The following is a 25,667-nucleotide window of genomic DNA, read 5'->3' on the forward strand; positions in this document are numbered from 1 at the left end:
AACAAAGCAGATTGACGCTAGCTTTTGGTACCATGCTGTCTCACTTTGGTGTACCACCCTCCACTGCCCTATCCCTATTCCCCTATCCCTCCTTATATGCTGCTGGTTGTGCTGTATAGTTTGCCATGTGCACCTCCCAAGTTGTGGACCATGATCATGTGCAACATCTGCATGCTAAAGTGCATCATAATTCCCCAGCAGCAACAGCAGAGCATCAAGACCACCTATCAGATAGGTGGTGCTACCAGCCACATTGCTGTCAATTGCAGGCTGCAAATGTGTGTTGTGGAACAATGTTCACTTAATTTTTGGAGGCTCTTGTGCTTGGTACCAAATGTGTGTCTTGTAGATTGTTTTGCAGTGGACTGTATTGTGAGCATGTTTTTATCATGTTCCGTATTTTGCAGGTATGGTGATGTCTTCAAGGATCTCAGTCACACAGTTGGGATCAATTTCAATTCAGGAAGTTAATTGAAATCCCAGTCTAAGAATTGAAAAAATAAATCAATGAATCGTGCTTTTCAGTTCTTGAATTGGAATTTCAATTCATCTCCCAAACTGAAATGGAATTGAGCCCAACGTTTCTGAGTCTACCCCAGGGTACTAAACATGTGTTGTCTGGTTTGCAGGGAGCATCTACTCCAGTCCCGGCCTATACAGTAAGACCATGACCCCCACTTATGACTCCAGAGACGGAAGCCCCCTATCCCCCACTACCGCCTGGTTTGGAGACAGCCCCCTGTCCGAGGGCAATCCCAGCATCCTCGCTGTCAGCCAGCCCATCTCCTCGCCCGATATCCTGGCCAAGCTCTACAAGCCCCAATCCCTCCTGGACAAGGCCAAGATCAACCAGGGCTGGATGGACTCATCCAGGTCTCTGATGGAGCAGGATGTCAAGGAGAATGAGGTGCTCCTCCTGCGGTTTAAATACCACAGCTTCTTCGACCTCAACCCCAAGGTACAGTATGTGGACCGTTCTTTCCATCAAATGAGTATTTATTAAAACATTTTTTTTTTAAATGTTTAGGGGGAAGATCAGCTTTAATATTGCAGATATATTGTGGCTTCTATCAACGTAATTGTCTGCATCATTTCCAATCCCCCATTCGGGAAAGTATTCAGACCCCTTCCCTTTTTCCACATTTTGTTACGTTACAGCCTTATTCTAAAATGGATGAAATACATGTTTTTCCTCATCAATCTACACACAATACCCCATAAAGACAAAGCGAAAACTGGTTTTTAGTCCAACATATACCCTATACCTCGAAATTGAGCTCAAGTGCATACTGATTCCATTGATCATCCTTCAGATGTTTCTACAACTTGACTGGAGTCCACCTGTGGTAAATTCAATTGATTGGACCTGATGATTTGGAAAGGCACACACCTGTCTATATAAGGTCCCACAGTTAACAGTGCATGTCAGAGCAAAAACCAAGCCATGTGGTCGACGGAATTGTCCGCAGAGCTCAGAGAGCAGGATTGTGTGGAGGAACAGATCAGGGGAAGGGTACCAAAATACCAAAAAATGTCTGGAGCATTAAAAGTCCTCAAGAACACAGTGGCCCCATCGTTCTTAAATGGAAGAAGTTTGGAACCACCAAGACTCTTCCTAGAGCTGGCCGCCCGGCCAAACTGCGCAATCGGGAGAAGGGCCTTGGTCAGGGAGGTGACCGAGAACCCTATGATCACTCTGACAGAGCTCCAGAGTTCCTCTGTGGAGATGGGAGAACCTTCAGAAGAACCATCTCTGCAGCAAATCAGACTTTATTTGTCACATGCGCCGAATACAACAAGTGCAGAAGTTACCGTGAAATGCTTACTTACAAGCCCTTAACCAACAGTGCAGTTCAAGAAGAGTTAGGAAAATATTTACCAAATAAACTAAAGTAAAAAAAAAATGATACAAAGTAACACGATAAAATAACAATACAGAGGCTAAATACAGGGAGTTCCGGTACCGAGTCAGTGTGTGGGGTTACAGGTTAGTTAAGGTAATTTGTACATGTAGGTAGGGGTGAAGTGACTATGCATAGATATTAAACAGCGAGTAGCAGCAGTGTACAAAACAAATGGAGGGAGGGTCAATGTAAATAGGCCAGTGGCCATTTGATTAATTGTTCCTCAGTCTTATGGCTTGGGGATAGAATCTGTTAAGGAGCCTTTTCGTCCTAGACTTGGCGCTCCAGTACCGCTTGCCGTGCGGTAGCAGAGAAAACAGTCTATTACTTGGGTGACTGGAGTCTCTGATAATTTTATGGGCTTTCCTCTGACACTGCCTATTATGTAGGTCCTGGATGGCAGGAAGTTTGGCCCCAGTGATGTACTGGGCCATACACACTCTGTAGTGCCTTATGGTCAGATGCCGAGCAGTTACATTTTAGTCATTTAGCAGACGCTCTTATCCAGAGCGACTTACAGTAGTGAGTGCATACATTTCATACAATTTCACGTTTTCTTTTTTTTTTGTACTGGCCCCACCGTGGGAATCGAACCCACAACCCTGGCATTGCACACACCATGCTGGCGTTGCAAACACCATGCTCTACCAATTGAGCCATTCCAGGCGGTGATGCAACCGGTCAGGATGCTCTCGATGGTGCAGTATAACTTTTTGAGGATCTGGCTACCCATGCCAAGTCTTTTCTGTCTCCTGAGGGAGAAAAGGTTTTGTCATGCCATCTTCACTACTGTTTTGGTGTGTTTGGACCATGATAGTACATTGGTGATGTGGACACCAAGGAACTTGACACTCTCGACCCGCTTCACTACAGCCCTGTCGATCTTAATGGGGGCCTGTTCGGGCCGCCTTTTCCTGTAGTCCACGATCAGCTCCTTGGTCTTGCTCACACTGAGGGAGAGGTTGTTGTCCTGGCACCACACTGCCATTTCTCTGACCTCCTCCCTATAGACTGTCTCATAGTTGTCGGTGAGCAGGCCTACCACTGTTGTGTCATCAGCAAACTTAATGATGGTGTTGGAGTCATGTTTGGCAACGCAGTTATGGGTGAACAGGGAGTACAGTAAGAGACTAAGTACACACCCCTGAGGAGCCCCAGTGTTCGGTATCAGGATGGCAGACATGTTGTTGTCTACCCTTACCACCTGGGTGCGGCCCATCAGGACGTCCAGGATCCAGTTGCAGAGGGAGGTGTTTAGTCCTAGTGCCCACAATGCTCATCACTATGCTAAGGACCATATGGTGTTGAACGCTGAGCTGTAGTCAATGAACAGCCTTCTCACATAGGCGTTCCTTTTGTCCAGGTGGGAAGGGCAGTGTGGAGTGCGATCTGAATCTGTTGGGGCGGTATGCGAATTGGAGTGGGACGAAGGTATCCTGGAGGATGCTGTTTATGTGAGCCATGACCAGCCTTTCAAAGCACTTCATGGCTACCGACGTGAGTCCTATGGGGGTGGTAATCATTTAGGCAGGTTACCTTCGCTTCCTTGGGCACAGGGACTATGGTGGTCTGCTTGAAACATGTAGGTATTACAGACTCTGTCAGGGAGAGGTTGAAAATGACAGTGAAGACACGTGCCAATTGGTCCGCGCATACTTTGAGTACACGTCCTGGTAATCCATCTGGCCCCGCGGCTTTGTGAATGTTGACCTGTTTAAAGGTCTTGCTCACATCGGCTACCGAGAGCGTTATCACACAGTCATCCAGAATAGCTGGTGCTCTTGTGCATGCTTCAGTCTTGCTTTCCTCGAGACAAGTATAAAAGGCATTTAGTTCGTCTGGTAGGCTCGCGTCACTGGGCAGCTCGCATCTGCGTTTCCCTTTGTAGTCCGTAATAGTTTTCAAGCCCTGCCACATCCGACGAGCGTCAGAGCTGGTGTAGTAGGATTCAATCTTAATCCTGTATTGATGCTTTGCTTGTTTGATGGTTCGTCTGAGGCCATAGTGAGATTTCTTATAAGTGTCCGGATTAGTGTCCCGCTCCTTGAAAGCACTCCACAAATCAGGTCTTTATGGTAAAGTAGCCAGACGGAAGCCACTCCTCAGTAAAATGCACATGACAGCCCGCTTGGAGTTTGTTAACCTCTATGGGCTAGGTGGGACGCTTGCGTCCCACCTACTCAACAGCCAGTGTAATCCCGTGGCGCGTTATTCAAATACCTCAAATGCAAAAACTTCAATTTTTCAAACATATGACTATTTTACACCATTTTGAAGACAAGACTCTCGTTAATCTAACCACACTGTCCGATTTCAAAAAGGCTTTACAATGAAAGCAAAACATTAGATTATGTCAGCAGAGTACCCAGCCAGAAATAATCAGACACCCATTTTTCAAGCTAGCATATAATGTCACATAAACCCAAACCACAGCTAAATGTAGCACTAACCTTTGATGATCTTCATCAGATGACAACCCTAGGACATTATGTTATACAATACATGCATGTTTTGTTCAATCAAGTTCATATTTATATCAAAAACCAGCTTTTTACATTAGCATGTGACTAGCATGTGACTAGCATTCCCACCGAACACTGCCGGTGAATTTACTAAATTACTCACGATAAACGTTCACAAAAAGCATAACAATTATTTTAAGAATTATAGATACAGAACTCCTCTATGCACTCGATATGTCCGATTTTAAAATAGCTTTTCGGTGAAAGCACATTTTGCAGTATTCTCAGTAGATAGCCCAGCATCACAGGGCTAGCTATTTAGACACCCAGCAAGTTTAGCACTCACAAAAGTCAGATTTACTATAAGAAAAATGTTATTACCTTTGCTGTCTTCGTCAGAATGCACTCCCAGGACTTCTACTTCAATAACAAATGTTGGTTTGGTCCCAAATAATCCATAGTTATATCCAAATAGCGGCGTTTTGTTCGTGCGTTCAAGACACTATCCGAAAAGGTAAATAAGGGTGACGAGCATGGCGCAATTCATGACAAAAAATTCTAAATATTCCATTACCGTACTTCGAAGCATGTCAACCGCTGTTTAAAATCAATTTTTATGCCATTTTTCTCATAAAAAAGCGATAATATTCCGACCGGGAATCTGCGTTTAGGTAAACAGATGAAAGAAAATAAAGCATGGGGTCGACTCGGGCACGCGCCTAAGCCCATAGTACTCTGATCGGCCACTTGCCAAACGCGATAGTGTGTTTCAGCCAGAGGCTGCCTCGATATCGTTCAGCTTTTTCCCGGGCTCTGAGAGCCTATGGGAGCCGTAGGAAGTGTCACGTTATAGCAAAGATCCTCAGACTTCAATAAAAAGAGCCAAGATAAAACACAACTTGTCAGACAGGCCACTTCCTGCATGGAATCTTCTCAGGTTTTGGCCTGCCATTTGAGTTCTGTTATACTCACAGACACCATTCAAACAGTTTTAGAAACTTTAGGGTGTTTTCTATCCAAAGCCAATAATTATATGCATATTCTAGTTACTGGGCAGGAGTAGTAACCAGATTAAATCGGGTACGTTTTTTATCCGGCCGTGTCAATACTGCCCCCTAGCCCTAACAGGTTAAAAGGCACCTAAAGACTCTCGGAGCATGAGAAACAAGATTCTCTGATCTGATGAAACCAAGATTGAAATCTTTGGCCTGAATGCCAAGCGTCACGTCTGGGGGAAACATGGCACCATCCCTACGGTGAAGCATGGTGGAGGTAGCATCATGCTGTGAGGATGTTTTTCAGCGGCAGGGACTGGGAGACTAGTCAAGATCGAGGGAAAGATGAATGGAGCAAAGTACAGCGCGATCCTTGATGAAAACCTGCTCCAGAGCTCTCAGGACCTCAGACTGGGGTGACGGTTCTCCTTCCAACAGGACAATGACCCTAAGCACACAGCCAAGACAATGCAGGAGTGGCTTCGGGACAAGTCTGAATGTCCCCGAGTGGCCCACCTAGAGCTTGGACTTGAACCCGATCGAACATCTCTGGAGAGACCTGAAAATAGCTGTGCAGCGACGCTCCCCATTTAACCTCGCAGAGCTTGAGAGGACCTGCAGAGAAGAATGGAAGAAACTCCCCAAATACAGGTGTGCCAAGATTGTAGCTTCTTACCCAAGAAGACTCAAGGCTGTAATCGCTGCCAAAGGTGTTTCAACAAAGTACTGATTAAAGGGTCTGAGTACTTATGTAAATGTGATATTTCATATAAAAAAATTGCACACTTCTAAAAATCTGTTTTTGTTTTCTTATTATGGGGTATTGTGTGTGTAGATGGATGAGAGGGGAAAGTGATTTAAATACATTTTAGAATAAGGCTGTGGGGTCTGAATTCACTGTAAAAATAAAGAAATAAAAATATGACAGGTCGTTAGGTGTAGGCAGGGCCAAAAGTAAATATGACTAAATAATTAATCAGGGTGGTTTTTCCACAAATAGACAGGTGTTGTCCTTTCCATGGTAGCCAATTGGCTAACTTTATATTAAAATGTATTGTAATGAGAATGTATTTATTTTGGGATATTTATACCAAGTATGCCCACTTCATCGTCGGACCATTTTATTGGTAAACTACACGGTAATGTCAAAGTTGTATTTTTTTTGTTGTTGATACAATGCGTAATATGGTGCACTTATGTTAATTTGGTTTTAAACCAGAGAGGTTTGAAAATGATCTAGATCCTCTGAGGCTGTGTAGGGATCCAAATTGCGGATTTAAAATAGAAAAATAATTGTCAGCGTACAATGACACCTTTTGTTTTTAAGCCCTGCTTTCTAGTCCCTTGATATTATTGCTGGATCTGATTTTAATAGCTAACATTTCGATAGCCATAATAACTTTATAAGCCGATGGCTGACAGCCTTGTTTTACTCCTCTTGACAATTTAATACTTTCTGAGAAGTAGCCATTATTTACTATTTTACACTTGGGCTTACTATACATAACTTTAAACCATTGCATAAGAGATTCTCCAAAATTAAAATAGTCCTGGCATTTATATATAAATTCCAGTCATACTTCATCAAAGGCTTTTTCAAAGTCAGCTATGAATACCAGGCCTGGTTTCCCAGATTTTTCATAGTGTTCTATTGTTTCCAGTACTTGTCATATATTATCTCCAATGTACTGTCCATGTAAAAATACTGTCTGATAGATGAATAATATCGGACAATACCTTTTTAATTCTATGCGCCATGCATTTTGCTAGGATTTTGGCATCACAACACTGAAGTGTAAGGTGTCTCCAGTTTTTTTAGGTTGACTGGATCTTTATATTTACCATCTGGGTCCTGTTTCAGTAATAGAGAAATCATAGCTTCTTGCTGAGTATCTGATAGTCTACAATTGTTTTATAGGAGTGGTTAAAACATGTTAATGCCACATTCAAACATGCACACACACACAACTCCCCACCAGCCTACAGCATCTGCAGCTGACAGATTTTGGGGGGCGTGGAGAGGAGGAAGTACCCCTCTGGGCTGTCCTGTTTTCTCAGCTGGACTGTCTCGGAGTGCTGTGTGTGTGGATCTGTGCTTATGCAGAGACAGGCTTGGTGCCAGGGCTAACAGTATTTGTTCTCCCCCCTGCAGTATGATGCCATCCGGGTGAACCAGCTCTATGAGCAGGCCAAGTGGGCCATCCTACTGGAGGAAATAGAGTGCACCGAGGAGGAGATGATGATGTTTGCTGCCCTGCAGGTGAGACCTGTGTAATGTATGTGTCAGTTTGTGTGTGTGTGTGTTAGGGATCATGTTAATTGCCATGATTGAGGAGTGCAGTAGTTATCTTCTCTATGGGCTCACTGCCTGATGAACAGAACACAGAAGAACAGCAAATTATTTGAATGGCCGTGTTGTCCAGTGTTGACACTCTGACGTGGTGGGTGACTGGTCTGCTTCAAATGAAATCAAATGTTATTGGTCACATACACATGGTTAGCAGATGTTAATGCGAGTGTAGCGAAATGCTTGTGCTTCTAGTTCCGACAGTGCAGTAATATCTAACAGGTAATCTAACAATTCCACAACAACTACCTAATACAGACAAATCTAATTAAAGGGATGGAATATGTACATATAAATATATGGATGAGCGATGACCGAGCGGCATAGGCAAGATGCAATAGATGGTATAGAATACAGTATATACATATGAGATGAGTAATGCAAGATATGTAAACATTATTAAAGTGACTAGTTATCCATTTATTAAAGTGGCCAATGATTTTGAGTCTGTTTTTAACAGTCTGATGGCCTGTAGGTGTCCAGGAGGGCAGGTAGTTTGCCCCCGGTGATGCGTTGTGCCGACTGCACCACCCTCTTGAGAGCCTTGCAGTTGTGGGCGGTGCAGTTCCCGTACCAGCCCGACAGGATGCTCTCAATTGTGCATCTGTAAAAGTTTGAGGGTTTTAGGTGACAAGCCAAATTTCTTCAGCCTCTTGAGGTTGAAGAGGCGCTGTTGCGCCTTCTTCACCACACTGTCTGTGTGGGTGGACCATTTCAGATTGTCTGTGATGTGTACGCCGAGAAACTTAAAACTTTCCACCTTTGCAGCAGTACACAGAAACATGGTCCCCTTTAACTGTATGCAAGGCTGTATGCTTGCACGGAGCAACTGCAATTAAACCGAATGATCCTGTCTGTGACGCCTTGGCTCTAGAAACAACCCATTCCAGACTCCTGCCATTGAAGATGGTTAGACTAGACATGTCACTGACACTTTAGACTTGTTCAAGTGCTGTTCAACCTCGTAGTTAACTCCTGTGGACCTATTGATTATGTCACTGCTTCTTTTATACAAGTTGTTTACTATAAGAGGAATAGTGAAGAGCGGGAAGGACAGTGAAGATATGATTTTGGGGGTGGTGTGGGGATCCGAGTCCCTTGTGTCCCTTTGGGTTGCCCCCTGAGCCTGCTATTTCCGATCCTCGTAAAGCCTGAGTGACAGGACATGGGGACGCCAGTGAGTCCTCACCCCAAAGGGTAATTATAGAGTAGCCATGGCTACCGGACTCACCCCACTGGAGGGATCACTCACTCCAACCCAACCTGTAATCTCCTACACATTCTTCAATATCCCCAATTACACTGAAAGGTGATACTGTGCTAGGGTCTTCAACAGGAGCCGAGGTGTTTATTAATACACCATTGGTTGTCGGTTTAGGTGTTCATCCCCCCCGGAAGAGATGCTCAAGATGCTAATCTGCAGTGTGTTTGGAATAGCAGCTAGCATGGCGCTACCTGTCTGTTAGCGCCACTATCTATCGTTATCTCTTGCTAATTTAAAGGTAGCTGTGACAGTCATGGCTAAGGTGTCACTGATGAGATCAGGCAGGAAGAGAAGGGGTGGCTTTATTACAGTAAGGGTTGAATGGTCTCAGGCAGCTCCCTGGACACAATCACCTGGATATGTTCGTGTGGCTAAGTATAGCGATTAGCCTGCCATGTCCAGCACAGTAAACACGACTGTATTTGGGGGATAAAGGCCCAGGGCATGCCATGCCAGTCAGCCCACTACCCCCAACTCCAACCCTACACATGCAAAACACATGCGCTAGAAATACACATGTACGCACCAGAAACACACACACACACCCCATCCCCCCTCCCCAGTGGCAGTAGAGCGTGGGCGTCAGAGGTGGTGACATGGAGGGAGAAGCCTTTGTCCTACATTCTGAAACACTAGCTGGCTATGGCCGCAGAAGCGCAGTGTGTCCTGAAATATGCCTCTCTTTTCCTCTCCCTCCCTCTACCCCTCTCTCACCCCCACACTGTCTCTCTAACTCACTCTCTCCCTCTAGGCAGCTGTTCATTCATATCGAGGGGGAGTCGGAGGTGGGGGGGTTGACAGTATAAATACAGTTTGTCAACAAGTTGTATTTAGTGTTGTTGAGTCATAGGCTTCGTGCCACTTGGGGGGGTAGACCAGACCAGAACATGGTGAGACTGGCTGTATGTTGGTCCAGAGGATGGTGTGAATGAATGACCAGGCAAGGCCAGAGACTCGTCCAAATATAACAAACAGGATTCTGACCAGACTAGATGGTATTTCCATTGTGAATCAATGCAGAAATGCTGCACGTGATGTCCCAAGTCTGCACTACTCACATGTGCTCCTAGTAAAGACACATTTACAGTCACTTATTTCACCTACTAAATAATCCCCCCCCCCCCCAAAAAAAGCCACTCTCTGTGTCACAGACATGGTTTCTACACACTGGACGCATACTGTCCATTGTCTATGAATGCTTTACTCACTTCAAAGAATTCAAAATAATTATTGTTAATCAACAGTTAGTGCTTCATGGTACTCACTTCTACAAAACCCAAAGAAACTCAAAAGTAGACAACCATCGTGTTTTTACCACTTTCCCACTTCATATGCTAAGAGATGAGGCAATCACTACAAATGTACAGTCGTGGCCAAAAGTTTTGAGAATGACACAGATATTAATTTCCACAAAGTTTGCTGCTTCAGTGTCTTTAGATATTTTTCTCAGATGTTACTATGGAATACTGAAGTATAATTATAAGCATTTCATAAGTGTCAAAGGCTTTTATTGACAATTACATGAAGTTGATGCAAAGAGTCAATATTTGCAGTGTTGACCCTTCTTTTTCAACACCTCTGCAATCCGCCCTGGCATGCTGTCAATTAACTTCTGGGCCACATCCTGACTGATGGCAGCCCATTCTTGCATAATCAATGCTTGGAGTTTGTCAGAATTTGTGGGTATTTGTTTGTCCACCTGCCTCTTGAGGATTGACCACAAGTTCTCAATGGGATTAAGGTCTGGGGAGTTTCCTGGCCATGGACCCAAAATATCGATGTTTTGTTCCCCGAGCCACTTAGTCATTACTTTTGCCTTATGGCAAGGTGTTCCATCATGCTGTAAAAGGCATTGTTCGTCACCAAACTGTTCCTGGATGGTTGGGAGAAGTTGCTCTCGGAGGATGTGTTGGTACTATTCTTTATTCATGGCTGTGTTCTTATGCAAAATTGTGAGTGAGCCCACTCCCTTGGCTGAGAAGCAAACCCACACATGAATGGTCTCAGGATGCTTTACTGTTGGCATGACACAGGACTGATGGAAGCGCTCACCTTGTCTTCCCCGGACAAGCTTTTTTCCGGATGACCCAAACAATTGGAAAGGGGATTCATCAGAGAAAATGACCTTACCCCAGTCCTCAGCAGTCCAATCCCTGTACCTTTTGCAGAATATCAGTCTGTCCCTGATGTTTTTCCTGGAGAGAAGTGGCTTCTTTGCTGCCCTTCTTGACACCAGGCCATCCTCCAAAAGTCTTCGCCTCACTGTGCGTGCAAATGCACTCACACCTGCCTGCTGCCATTCCTGAGCAAGCTCTGTACTGGTGGTGCCCCGGTTCCGCAGCTGAATCAACTTTAGGAGATGGTCCTGGCGCTTGCTGGACTTTCTTGGGCGCCATGAAGCCTTCTTCACAACAATTGAACCGCTCTCCTTGAAGTTCTTGATGATCCGATAAATGGTTAATTTAGGTGCAATCTTACTGGCAGCAATATCCTTGCCTGTGAAGCCCTTCTTGTGCAAAGCAATGATGACGGCACGTGTTTCCTTGCAGATAACCATGGTTAACAGAGGAAGAACAATGATTCCAAGCACCACCCTCCTTTTGAAGCTTCCAGTCTGTTATTCGAACTCAGTCAGCATGACAGAGTGATCTCCAGCCTTGTCCTCATCAACACTCACACCTGTGTTAACGAGAGAATCACTGACAGGATGTCAGCTGGTCCTTTTGTGGCAGGGCTGAAATGCAGTAGAAATGTTTTTGGGGGATTCAGTTAATTTGCATGGCAAAGAGGGACTTTGCAATTCATCTGATCACTCTTCATAACATTCTGGAGTATATGCAAATTGCCATCATACAAACTGAGGCAGCAGACTTTGTGGAAATTAATATCTGTGTCATTCTCAAAACTTTTGGCCACGACTGTACATAGAAACGGAAGCCAGTGGAGCAAAACAGAAAAGTTACATTACCAGTAATGACATTCTCAATATCAAACAGGAGACTGGTGTTGACACATTATTCATATAGTGTTAAGGACTGTTGGCTAAACATTAGTCCCTTCTCTCTCTCTCTCCCCCAGTACCACATCAACAAGCTGTCTATCATGTCGTCAGACAACCACATGAACAACAGTGAGAAGGAGGTGGACGAGGTGGACGCTGCCCTGTCAGACCTGGAGATCACCCTGGAGGGAGGCAAGACCTCCAACACCCTGGTACTACACCTTACTGTCCTATACTAACCCCAACCTTAACCCTGTCAGACCTGGAGATAACCCTGGTACTACACCTTATGTCCTATACTAACCCAAACCCCTAACCCTGTCAGACCTGGAGATCACCCTGGTACTACACCCTACTGTCCTTTACTAACCCCAACCCCTAACCCTGTCAGACCTGGAGATCACCCTGGTACTACATCTTACTGTCCTATACTAACCCCAACCCCTAACCCTGTCAGACCTGGAGATCACCCTGGTACTACACCTTACTGTCCTATACTAACCCTAACCCTGTCAGACCTGGAGATCACCCTGGTACTACACCTTACTGTCCTATACTAACCCCAACCTTAACCCTGTCAGACCTGGAGATCACCCTGGTACTACATCTTACTGTCCTATACTAACCCCAACCCCTAACCCTGTCAGACCTGGAGATCACCCTGGTACTACACCTTACTGTCCTATACTAACCCCAACCCCTAACCCTGTCAGACCTGGAGATCACCCTGGTACTACACCTTACTGTCCTATACTAACCCCAACCCTAACCCTGTCAGACCTGGAGATCAACCTGGTACTACATCTTACTGTCCTATACTAACCCCAACCCCTAACCCTGTCAGACCTGGAGATCACCCTGGTACTACACCTTACTGTCCTATACTAACCCAAACCCTAACCCTGTCAGACCTGGAGATCACCCTGGTACTACATCTTACTGTCCTATACTAACCCTAACCCTGTCAGACCTGGAGATCACCCTGGTACTACATCTTACTGTCCTATACTAACCCAAACCCTGTCAGACCTGGAGATCACCCTGGTACTACATCTTACTGTCCTATACTAACCCCAACCCCTAACCCTGTCAGACCTGGAGATCACCCTGGTACTACATCTTACTGTCCTATACTAACCCCAACCCCTAACCCTGTCAGACCTGGAGATCACCCTGGTACTACATCTTACTGTCCTATACTAACCCCAACCCTAACCCTGTCAGACCTGGAGATCACCCTGGTACTACAACTTACTGTCCTATATTAACCCCAACCCCTAACCCTGTCAGACCTGGAGATCACCCTGGTACTACATCTTACTGTCCTATACTAACCCCAACCCTAACCCTGTCAGACCTGGAGATCACCCTGGTACTACACCTTACTGTCCTATACTAACCCTAACCCTGTCAGACCTGGAGATAACCCTGGTACTACACCTTACTGTCCTATACTAACCCCAACCCTAACCCTGTCAGACCTGGAGATAACCCTGGTACTACACCTTACTGTCCTATACTAACCCCAACCCCTAACCCCGTCAGACCTGGAGATCACCCTGGTACTACACCTTACTGTCCTATACTAACCCCAACCCCTAACCCTGTCAGACCTGGAGATAAACCTGGTACTACATCTTACTGTCCTATACTAACCCCAACCCTAACCCTGTCAGACCTGGAGATAACCCTGGTACTACATCTTACTGTCCTATACTAACCCGAACCCTAACCCTGTCAGACCTAGAGATAACCCTGGAGGGAGGCAAGACCTCCAATACACTGGTACAACTACTGCACTTTACTGTATAAAGCACTAGTTATGCAGTTTACTGTACTTTACCTCACTGCTACTCGTACATTCAATTAGAGCAAATGTTATTGGGACATACAGAGTGGCATATATTATGGTTGAATCGGAATGTTAAATTCAACTCTTCCTACCATCATATTTATGCTAATATGACACCAATGTAGAGGAAAATTTGCAAATCAACTTGATTTGAGTTACACGACACACTCCCGCCTCTCGTCATAATCCATCCGGCCGTTACCGAGAACCACTATACCGGATTGTTGACAGGGTCGTGTTAGTATTAGGGTTGTCAGAATTATGTTTTCCCAAACCTAGCTCAAATCAATGGAGAAGTCAACATACAAGTGTAAGTAAAAACGAATGCTAATAAGTTCGTAATTGTGCTACTAATGCACATGATGGCACAAACACGTCTCGTAAAAAGGAAATGTTTTTTTTAATCTTTTGGAAATTGTAGAAATAAAACGTTTTCCTTCTTCAGCAGTTCCAGCTAGGCAGGCTAACGTTGTTTAATTTGCTAGCTATCATACAGTAGGCGTATATTAATAATATATTTAATCTACATAGACATGCACTCATAATTGATGTAGCGCATATAAAGCACACACAAGCTACCGGTGGCTGAAAACACAATCGTCACGGGATGAATGAGTGACGAATTTCCGTGCAAGGATGGTCCATTTTAAAAATAATTCCTTCCTCCCTTGCCCTGCAAGTGTATACTCGTCAGACGTCATGATACGTCATCAGAAGTGTCCTCTTAATTTGAGGGCTGTGAGTGGCTTTGGACTGCAACTTGACTAGTAGAAAGCTAGCAGCTGTAACTAATTATCTAGCTTACACCAGTTGGATTAGAAGCAAAAGGAAGGTAGCTAGGTATATTTTGGTATGGAGGGTTTTTCATATGGCTGAAATCATCTGTGTAAACTGCTGACCTGGAAACCTGGATATCCATTTAAATAGTGTCAAGTTGATGCATCTATAACAGGGTTTGTAGCGTAACAGTTGGCGTCACTGCCCTGGGATTTGAAGGTTCTGGGTTCACCTATCGGAGGGGATATTTTGACCATTCTCTTTCGTGTATAGATTTTGACACCCCCCTCCCTTTCCCAAAACACACACACCGTCAGATGCACTCCATCCCTACAGTACAAATGCACACAATAAATTGCACAGTTTGTAATCGTTTCTCCTTTTCTGGCGCCACTTTCATTTGATAAGCTAAGAAATTCGTCAAGCTGGGCCTGGTCGAGCTGAAAAATGACTTGCACATCTTAAGCGTATCGTACACTATCAGTAGTACTTAAGTAGCCTATGTTCTCTTCCAAATGAGTACTCCCATCTGTTTTATTTATACTGCCATTTGTAAATGTGGGAATGTGTGCACTTTTACTGCCATTGGACAGCTGTGTACAGCATTACTAAGAACATTTGTAGCTAAAGGATTTTGCGCGCCAATTCATTGTCAGATTTGTAAATATGTGTCCTTAAAAGTGTTGTGTACTTGTCTATTGACTTTGTATTTTACAGGTGTTTCTCAGCAGTTTGCCACAGTGTTTGTATCAGGAGTTACCAAAATTGCTATTGACAAACCACAGGGTTATGCAGGCTTTTTTTGTTCAAGCCCCGTGCTACCACACCTGATTTTACCACTCAGCTGTTGATCAAGACCTCAGCTGTTCATCGAGACCTTGAATAGTTCAGTCAGGTGTGGTAGAACTGGGCTTGAACAATAAATCCTGCATAACCCTGTAGCTCTTAAAGAGCAATTATGGCCATCCCTGAACTATATCTGATGAATATACGATTGTACATTGTATATTTTGTAATAACTCACTATTGTTTACAGGTAATGTAGTATCCTACTCAGTCTTTCTTCAGTACACTTTAAATTTTCATGTTAATGGGTACATGTAGATTATTTTGTATTTTCCAGCAGCTTTCTAGTTTGTCTTGTTACAAGAGATCAGTGAAAATAATTCAGTTTACATCATATATTGGCTTAAATGGGTTTCTGGTTTTTCGCTTCCCTCTGGAAAATCAGCTGTTAATATAAAATAAATACTAATAAATACTAAACATTATTTCAGTTGCCATTTGTCATTGTTTACTTTTACTTTACTTTTATTGCTATGTTTTGCTGTATTATGTTGTAAAATAATGTTGTATAAGCACCTTCTGGTGTAAAAACCATGGCAATTAGTCAGGCTGTTTGAGAAGGTTTGAATCCTAAGCAACCTGCCTACACATTGTTTGTAGTACAATAGACGAGCATAGCTACTATAGTACAGTAGGTCAAAGCTGTGTGCTGGAAAACCTTAGAGCATCGGTGAAGTACGCATTGTGGTGCACATTTCCTTTTTCGGCTTCAGACCAATGCCTACTTCTCACTTAAAACTAGTTTTTTTTAGTTTGACTAGGGTCTGGGTGAGAACTTCACTGCAAGGCAAAAAGCTACTTCAGAAGGTGTAAAATCTAATGATGTATATAAAGACTAGAATGCTGATGCTATGTGTTGGTCAGTGAGAGGCTTTAAAGCCATCGGTCAGCCATATTGGCACTCCCCAGTAATAGCGGTCCTCCACAAGAATGAATGGAATTCTACAGTATTTCAATAAAATATTTAAAGGACAAAATTACGTGTATTTAAGTATTTTGTTGTTGTAGTGGGGACAGTAACAATTATACTTTAAGGAGAATGTTATATATTTGATTATTTTTATGTTTAGCTCACATAATATAATTTAAAAGTATGCATTAGGTGTCTGTAATAGAATAAACGTGGTAAAAACAAATGTAGACATTTAAGACATTTCTATAGCTTCCAAAATATTTTTTTACAACGTTGGGGAAGTGCCAAGATGGAGGTATGGTGGCTTAAAAACAGCACCCCCTGTCAGTTATCTAGGGGGGTATGTATGTATGTATGTATGTATGTATGTATGTATGATTGGTCAATTCTGTATGGGTAGTGGGTATCACATGATTTGGCCATTGTTAAAACTGTCTGCCCCAACCAACTGAAGTTTATACAGCTTATCTGAGGAAGTTGAAGCTTGATTACCTAACTGTTTTCTTTTATATGCAACTCTGAGCGATGACATTGCAAACATAGAAAGTCAAACTTGAGGTCATTGTTAAAGTTGTGCTTTATAATCCTGTCCTTGTCCTTTCTCAATAATAACCATTCAACCAGCACTAAACATGTTTGTTCCTCTCTTCCTCTCAGGGTGATATCACATCCATTCCTGAACTGGCTGACTACGTCAAAGTCTTCAAGTAAGTTCAGCAACCGCTTCGGTGGTAGAAGTTGTCTTTAATCACAGATCTAGGATCAGTGTATCATCCTGAAATCCATTAGGGGGAAATTCTAAATTCAAAAAATTCTAGATCAGTGGCAAAGAGCCAACTAGCCAGTTCCTCCTAACTCTCCAGACTGCCTCCGTTGATTCATTTCAGCCCTTTCTTGATGTCTGCTAATGACTGGCCATGCGCCTTTAAAGAAGGCATTGTCCCTGGGATGTTAAATCTAATACTTTGTGAGCAGGAAACAAGGTTTGGGCCCAAATTGGAGAGCTGTTGTCTGTTCAGTATCAAACTTGGCTGTATGGATTGGGTTTGTGGACTGGCTTGTTCCCAGGACCAGCTTATTGGTGGGGCTCAGGATGTATCAAAAACACTGCTTACTGCAGTGATTCGGGTTTACTTTAGGACTAGGACCAGTTATAATGGTCCTCTTTAGCTCATGGCGGGTTAAAGTGGTCCTCAGTAGCTCAGTTGGTAGAGCATGTCCCTTGTAACACCGGGATAGTGGGTTTGATTCAAGAGACCACCCATAAATAAAATCTATGCACGCATGACTTAGTTGCTTTGGACAAAAGCGTCTGCTAAATGGCATATGTTATTATTATTATATTATAGGCTCTAACTAGGGCACAGAGCAATATCTTATACATAGCTAGGCGCCCAAAGTTTTTCCTGGTCTGGTCAGGTGGTGAGTAAAACCCCTGGCCCTAGTCATAAAAGCCTTTTGACAACAGGCCCGTGTTGACAAGCAGGTAGCTCTTGCGGCTTTAATAATGTTGTAAAAATATAAGCTGTAGACTATTACTGAGAGGTATTTCCACAGTAATTGTCCTCCATTAAAACTCATGTCCAACGTTGGCTCCTCTCCCATTCATGCTACTGACTCTGTTATGGACCACAGAAGGAGGCTGAGAAAGCTCTCGCTGTCTCTTTCTCTCGTCTTTTTTCAGTTAGACTTGGCCCCTCTCAAGTGGAAAAAGTACCCCCCTTTTTTATGTGGCTTGACGGCTCTCCTCTTGGTGTCTGGGGTTGGGTTAGCGTTGCTAAGCTATGTGTTTTCTGATTCAAGCAGAACTGACTACCCCCCTGTCGCTCTTTTTCTCTCTTTTCTATGTGTTTTCCAGGCCAAAGAAACTGACACTGAAAGGCTACAAGCAGTACTGGTGCACGTTCAAGGACATCACAATTTCCTGCTACAAGAGCAAAGAGGAGGCTCATGGGACACCCTCTCTCCAAATGAATCTAAGAGGTACACACACTCACTAAAGAATGCAACAGTTCCTTTACGACCTGAGTCTGTGTGATCCCCAATGATGTGTGATGGATGGTTTTGACCACCTGCCGCCCCCTTCCTCTCTGAACTGTTTGTGTTTTTGTAGGTTGCGAGGTGACACCAGATGTCAACATCTCCGCTCAGAAATTCAACATCAAGTTGCTTATCCCGGTAGCTGACGGCATGAACGAGATCTGGCTGCGGTGTGACGCTGTGAGTATGGCTCTTTGGCCCCCCGCAGGCAGACCCTTCCCCCTTCCAGGGGAAACACTGATACTGTAAATGCAGTCCATGTAGTCATCTTATAATCATAACCACCATCCTTCTCTCTGTCTACTCCCTCCCCTCCCCAAGCAGGAGAAGCAGTATGCCCACTGGATGGCAGCGTGCCGCCTGGCCTCTAAGGGGAAGACAATGGCAGACAGCTCCTACAATCTGGAGGTCCACAACATTCTGTCCTTCCTCAAGATGCAGCACATGAACCCTGACCCCCAGTTCATTGCGGAGCCAGCCGTCACCAACGACATCAACTCTGAGTGCCTGGTGTCGCCGCGCTACTTGAAGAAGTACAAGAACAAGCAGGTAACTGAAATAACCAGGGTCTGTGTGGAGAGGAGACCCCATTTATGTAGCCTACAGCTGAATGGCCAAGGATTCAAATATGCATGCAGGTGGATACATACACTGCGAGTGAACAGACAAAGCTATGGCAGCAGGAAGCAACCCTGGCGAGATAATGGGGAGATAATTGTTCCAGGGGGAGTTTGTTGTTTACCCCCTCCCCGATGCACCCCAGCTGGGCGCCTCCTGGCGTCTGGGTTGTCCTGCACAGGAATGCTCTCACCTTCCCTCTAAGGGGAACCCAGGACAGCGGACCATGCACTCAGCAGTCTAAAAGGGAGGATTACCACAAGTGAGGCTCAAAGGCGATCTCCTTACTCTAAACTAGCTTCCTTCCCTCGTCTCCTTTCTGTCATTATAACTGAAAGGTGACTATCAAGGAAGCTAGTTGACTGGATAGAGGTCCACCATGTTAATTTCACCCATCCATGCCCTGCCAGATCTGTGCTCAAGAAGGAAAGGAGAAGAGGAAAATAATATAATACTGAAGACTATTGAGAGACGCAACCAGAGAAATCCAGACAACCTAAAGGAGTTGTCTTACTCGGAAGCAAACCACCAAAATCCAACCAATGAAGTCACATTTCTGCATTAGATTAACTTGTTTAAGGGGCAGTATAATTGTGCTCTGTACTTAGCAAATTCCCATGTAAATAACAGGCTGATGTATATACTGTACATTAGACCTGCAGAGCACATGCTTCCACAGATGGGAGGGGGAGTGGCCTTCCCTCGCTTACTCACTCAATGTGGTTCTGATTACGCTGTATAGGAAAAGTGGGAAGTTATTTTGGTGTGGGTGTGTGTGTGTGTTCGGTGGTTAAGTGATGACTCCATACTAGTCTGGGTTTGGACTGTAACCATTGCTTCAGCCTGGCGTGTTACTGGGTCGTCTAGGAAAAGAGCATGGGGAAAGACCACTCCTGATGTGTAAGGGAGGAGGGGAGAGCTCATCAAACAGGAAATGTCTATCCTGGGTGGACATCCTAAAACAGTCATTACTGTGTCCACTGAATCACATTGAAATTGTGTTTTTCTTCTAAAAAAATCAATGAGACCGAGCCAAACTTGTTTATTTGGCATTGCTGCCTAAAAACAGGATAGGTGTGTGAGTGTGTGTGTATAGTCTGTAGTGTGATGGGCCTCCCACTCAGATCTCATTCAAATTCTCACCCCTCCTAGCCTCTCTACCCAGGCCTGCGGGGCAGTCTGTCTGTATGGGGCTCTTGGTTCTGGCCTATCTCCAGTCTCTGTCTCAGTGTGAGGCTCTGAGCTCTAACCCAACCGAGCCTAGCTAGGCAAGCACGGGATGGCCCAAAGGCACCTCATGAAACACTCCTCTCATCTCTGACTGGACAGGGCCACTGGCGGTGGGATTAGCAAGGAAAGTTTTGAAGAGCATTGTGTGCTTTTTGTGAGTTTGTTTTGTAGTTTTTGTGTGTGTTTGGGAGGGGAGTTTCAGGAAATTAGTTCTGCCTGGGAATGCAGAATGGGAAGCCAGGCTGAGAAAAGCCACTCTGTCAGTCAGTCAGCTAGTTGTGCTGTGGGAGAGATGTTTTCAGGGTACTGCCTCGCTCTTTTCCCCCCAAACTGGACTTCCTCTTCTCGGACCCTCCCCATGGGACTTCGTGCTCCAATCCCAGCAGATACGCACAGGAATTTATAGATTGCTGGGTGCTGGACTAGATGGTTTCTTAACTTCCTAGCCAAACATACAGTTTTACATAAGAGAAAGCAAACTGGGGAGGCCAAATGACAAACACCAGGATATTGCTAGATAACCAAATGCAGAGTTGTAGCTCTCTATACTACAGCTGTGTGATGCCTTGGTATGTAGTACCACCTGGCGGACATAATGGGAATTGCATACACAAGGCTACTGGCCTGCCCTACAGTACTGTACTCAAGCTAGTTAAGTGTAAAATAAAACCTCCAACTGTCACCCAGGTCTTTCAAGAAATAATTACTCCAATTAAATGTTTCAAACTTTTAAGTCAATGAAATCAGTTTGTAATTGTTTGTGTCCAAATAACTAAACCCTCTGCTTGCCCTGACAGATACTGTTCTGTGACTGCTGCTGCTTTCTCTCCACATGGAGACGGCTGCATGATCCTACAGACCTCAACTCTCCTGTTCATTTACCCTGTTCTGATTCGGATTCTGCTGCTTTGTTTTGGAGCTATTTTCTTTGCTCGATGGCCTTGTTCTCACCTGCATGTTTTTCTTTCTGTTTTCTCTCTACCTCCCCTCCTTTTGCACTCTTCTTCCATCCCTGCCTCCCTCCCTCTTCAGCCAGGCTATATCAGGGACCTGGTAAGTGGAAATGGCTTTCTCTTGGGGTCATGGTAGATTTACCATAGCAGTAGTTGTTTAACAGTCTGAATAGCTAGTTTGTTTCACAGTTAGTCTTAGGAAAACTGAAACTTCCCAGTCCAAGGGCGATTGCTAATTGAGTTTTGTTCAAGCCTCATTTCCTCTCATTTCTCCTTCAACTACTAACACACTCTGAATGGGATAGTAAGATGTTAAAGTGGTGAGTCTGTCCTGAAGACCCAGGTCAGCATCTGTCTGTCTCCTCATCCCACTGACTCATACGCCATGGGTTTGGGCTGCTCTGCTTCGAACTCAACTTTAGGGCTGTAAAGAAACACACGCACCGGGGCGGAGAGGCACTTCATGGGCCATTAGACTTAGACTGGCCTCTGGGGATCTCAACTGTTGGTTCATACTTTAGTTCGGTGACCTTGTGTGCCTTCCTATATTTACGGGGAGGTGTCTTTGGGTTTGGGGGTTTATAGCGGGGTTTTAGTGTGGTCAGGGTGGGGCCATGTGTGCACAGTAGACCAATGTCTGTGTCTAGGGCAGAGCTGTTCAATTCAGGTCCTGGAGGGCTGAAAAACATATTTTGGTTTCTACCTGGTAGTTAATTGCACTCACCTGGTGTCCCATGTCTGAATTAGTCCCTTATTAAAAAGAGAGGATGAAAACCAGAAGTGTTTCAGCCCTCCAGGACCGACATTTGAACAGCCCTGGTCTGGGGCTTGGTTTCAGAGTGGAGGTGGTGTTGGTGTGTGACGTGTTAAACAGCCTTTCAATATGTGTTCATCAGATTTCGGCCCGGATCCTGGAGGCCCACCAGAACGTGGCCCAGATGAGTCTGATCGAGGCCAAGATGCGCTTCATCCAGGCGTGGCAGTCCCTGCCCGAGTTTGGCATCACTCATTTCCTGGCCAAGTGAGTCCCTCTCTCTTCTTCTTCATACAGAAAATAAGACATTTTCCCCAAGTCTGTATCTCTCTGTCTGCCTCTCTCTGTGTCTGTGTGTTTTTGGACTTGTTGTTTTATGGCTAACAAAGATTTTATTGTCGGATACAAAGATGCATGGTGAAATCCAGTAAGCATATTACTTCCAAGAACCGCATCCCAAGCAGTGAGCTCACTTGGAATTATCTGTCATTCCCAGATTCCAGGGCGGGAAGCGGGATGAACTGATCGGCATCACCTACAACCGTCTGATCCGGATGGACGCCAACACCGGAGACGCCATCAAGACTTGGAGGTTCGCCAACATGAAGCAGTGGAACGTCAACTGGGAGATCAAGATGGTACAAATTTCAGCTTATAGACCAGGAAATAAACAGTTTTAGAGACAACGCATTCAATACTCTAAACAGAGTCACCGTCAATTTCTTTTCGCTTTGTCATCTTAACATGGCATTTCACACACATCTTTCACATCTTTACTAAATGAATTGTCAGTAAAGCCCTATGGTTTTGACTGTGTGATCACCCTGTGCCCTAGGTGACGGTGGAGTTTGCAGATGAGCCCAGCCTGGCCTTCATCTGTGCGGAAGTGGACTGTAAGGTGGTACATGAGTTCATCGGAGGCTACATCTTCTTGTCCACGCGCGCCAAGGACCAGAACGAGTCTCTGGATGAGGAGATGTTCTACAAGCTGACCAGCGGCTGGGTCTGAGTCTGACTACCCTGTGCCAGGGGTCAGAGATTAGGGGTCAAGAGGGGAGGGAGGGTGGGGACTAGATCTGAGTTTATTTTATTTGTTATATATTTTTGCTGGTTTTATTTTGGAACTGTGCTAAAGAGGCCCACACAGCCGCCCACTATCGTTATTGTTGTTAAGAAGCTGACACCCTTTATTTTTTGTTGCATTAATGCTGACAAAGGTATTTGTAAACACTAATATTTTGCGCAATGCTGCAGCCCAGATGATCTCTGAACTCCAAACCCTGCCTGTGGCTCCCCCATCCCTCTCCAATGCACAGGGGACATCGTCTACTTCCTCAAGCAGCGATCACAAAGCTACATCCATGAGAACGTATCACGTCAGGAGACCTCTCCCTCACAAAGACTCTTTCTAACCCCCCCACCTGAAGGAACTGATCACATTGGCCTGTCAGCTACTCCACTACGTCGTCATCGTAATCCGACCAGACCACAAAATCATGTATCAGTGTTAATGAAGAATCACATTATTTATTTATCCCTGTTTTGTTTTCCTGTTTTCATTTGGCATTTTAGTAAGATGTGGTGCTCTATTTGGTTTTTGTAGTGACCTGTGGTTTGCCTTACATGCTACTCCTGTGATATGATACTCTGTCTAATTTATGCTGCGGAGTGCCACTTCACTCTCACGTATTGTTCACCCACATATTTACTCCCTTTGGTATAAATATAGGCAGTAGCAATCACCAAAGTAAGAGTATCGGCAAAACGGCGACACACTTTTACTTCCTCGGCAGAGACAGGAAGTGATATGGGGTAATTTCCTTCCGTTATTAAGGAAAGGCTGAGGAACGCATAGCTCATGGAGAGACTTGGGCACCGTGTCCTCTCCACCCAATGAAGGATTTTCACTTGATCTAACTAGTCCATATGAAGTCACATGTAAGCACTTCTCCAGTGTACATATGATCCCTTTATGAATAAGCTGTAGTAGTTAAATTAATTTTTGTTTTTTTTACGGTGTTTTCTTTGTCTGAGCATACCTCCAGTGGCAGTTTCCTCTCCCCTGTGTTCAGTAGTGTGCTTGAAGAGTTGAAACAAGCCTTGGTGCACACCTACAGTAGTGCTTTCCTGTTGTCTGCATTAGTTAGTGTCAGCCAAACCGGTTGTGAATATACACACAGCTCAACCAGGGTGGATGTCCTACAATGTGTTCTGTAAACACCTGAATAACCATGCCTAGTTCTTACAGCTAAAATATGTCAGTGTGGTGCTTGATCATCTAGAAGGGGTCACTCAAGGATACTCTGTTTGAGAAGTTATTTTTATGCTTATCATGTTGACAAGTTCTGAGGTAATTACTGAAAATGCGAATGAATATGTTATTGTCATGGAACATGTGGTGCCATGAAGTCCTGTTGGCCAAATGATGTGGTTCGGGTACCTGCTGCCAGACACATAGGGTTGTCAGATGCTCACAGCATGTAGGAAAGGCCTTGGCTCTGCCTTGACTCAGACCCTTGCCATTGCATTGTGCATGTATAGTACAACTGGAGGGATGTTACCAATAATAACAGCGTTCCCAAGTGCAGCCTCCTTTACGTTATCGCCGTTCTTTATCTTACACCGTATAGTATTACTATTATTCAGTACCGTTTTCATTGTTACGCACCAGCAATAGGTCACCAAGTTTGAAGAATGAATTATGCAAAGTCTGGGTTTCTTTTTTCCTCGGTATGAAGGAACATTAAATGAAGTATTCGTTTTTTGTAACTTATGTAAAAACACAGGTTTAATTGAATTGTACAGTTGTTCTTTTGTTGCTGCTTTTTTCATTTTTTTTTTAAGTGTATTTTTGTTTCCAGAAAAGAGGGGGGAGCCATTGGTCAACATTGTGTAGTATGAAGATTTGTGCCTGCCAATGTTACGGTCTTATTGAGTTTAACATGATCTATATATGAAGATAACACTAGTCTCAAACTCCAGGTTGGTAGAAAGTTAATGAAGATTTGTCTCACACTACATATTATTATTATTACTCAGAAACATTGATAAAAGGGATTTTCAATGTACTTTTTTCTTGTTGCCGCTCCTATAAGCAGAATTACATTGCTAATTTCTATTCTTGCCTTTTTTTGTCACTGAATTTGCGCTCTAGCTCTGTAAAATTTCACCAATGACACCTCCCTAGGCTATCAAACTCTTACTCTGTTCAGTGCCTTTAAAAAATATATATCACTTAATTTTCAGATTTTATCACCATTGTAGCTTTTCTTTGAACAATGTTTTTGGTATGAAGGAGACCCTTTTAATTGAGATAGACCCTAGTGTTTGAGACAAACGAGCGTAAATTAACTGAAGAGAAGGAAGCTTAGCCTATTTTTTCCTACTATAATGTTGTTTTTTGTTTGCCTGCAATGTCCAGAGCAGCAGTGCATGGCCTGCTGTTTTCAGACTGCAAAAAAATGCATTTATTTAAAAAAATAAAAATACTTTTTATTAAAGGTTTGAGTTATAATATTATATTCCTACTTATTCAAACATCAAGGCAGTGATGATCACCACAGATTACTGAGGACCAGAAATCATTCAGATACCGCTTTAAAGCTACAGTATGTAATTTTCCGTATCTGCAACAATTGAAATGTGGGTGATTCTACCCTGTCTCCACCAGAGGGCAGTATGTAACCACCCCCATCTTCCACCCACTGCTGC

At 44.1% G+C, this 25,667-nt stretch overlaps 1 protein-coding gene across 6 annotated transcripts in view; it reads left to right on the top strand.

The window, feature by feature from the left end:
- Positions 1–25,456, top strand: part of LOC106601584 (fermitin family homolog 2) — a 98,697-nt gene extending 73,241 nt beyond the window's left edge. For 4 of the 6 annotated variants that reach the window (XM_014193898.2, XM_014193904.2, XM_014193923.2 and 1 more), the window contains 11 exons: positions 630–958; positions 7,514–7,621; positions 12,051–12,185; positions 17,019–17,068; positions 18,220–18,344; positions 18,475–18,581; positions 18,726–18,950; positions 21,282–21,302; positions 22,099–22,223; positions 22,453–22,594; positions 22,792–25,456. In XM_014193898.2, the coding sequence (XP_014049373.1) occupies positions 630–958; positions 7,514–7,621; positions 12,051–12,185; positions 17,019–17,068; positions 18,220–18,344; positions 18,475–18,581; positions 18,726–18,950; positions 21,282–21,302; positions 22,099–22,223; positions 22,453–22,594; positions 22,792–22,965 (1,541 nt within the window). In that variant the 3' untranslated portion in view covers positions 22,966–25,456. The remainder of the gene's footprint in view (positions 1–629; positions 959–7,513; positions 7,622–12,050; positions 12,186–17,018; positions 17,069–18,219; positions 18,345–18,474; positions 18,582–18,725; positions 18,951–21,281; positions 21,303–22,098; positions 22,224–22,452; positions 22,595–22,791) is intronic. The other 2 variants (XM_014193913.2, XM_014193937.2) reach the window with 1 other exon arrangement.
- Positions 25,457–25,667: the final 211 nt, after the last annotated feature.

Source organism: Salmo salar, chromosome ssa01 (assembly GCF_905237065.1).
Source record: "Salmo salar chromosome ssa01, Ssal_v3.1, whole genome shotgun sequence".
Taxonomy (NCBI): Eukaryota; Metazoa; Chordata; class Actinopteri; order Salmoniformes; family Salmonidae; genus Salmo; species Salmo salar.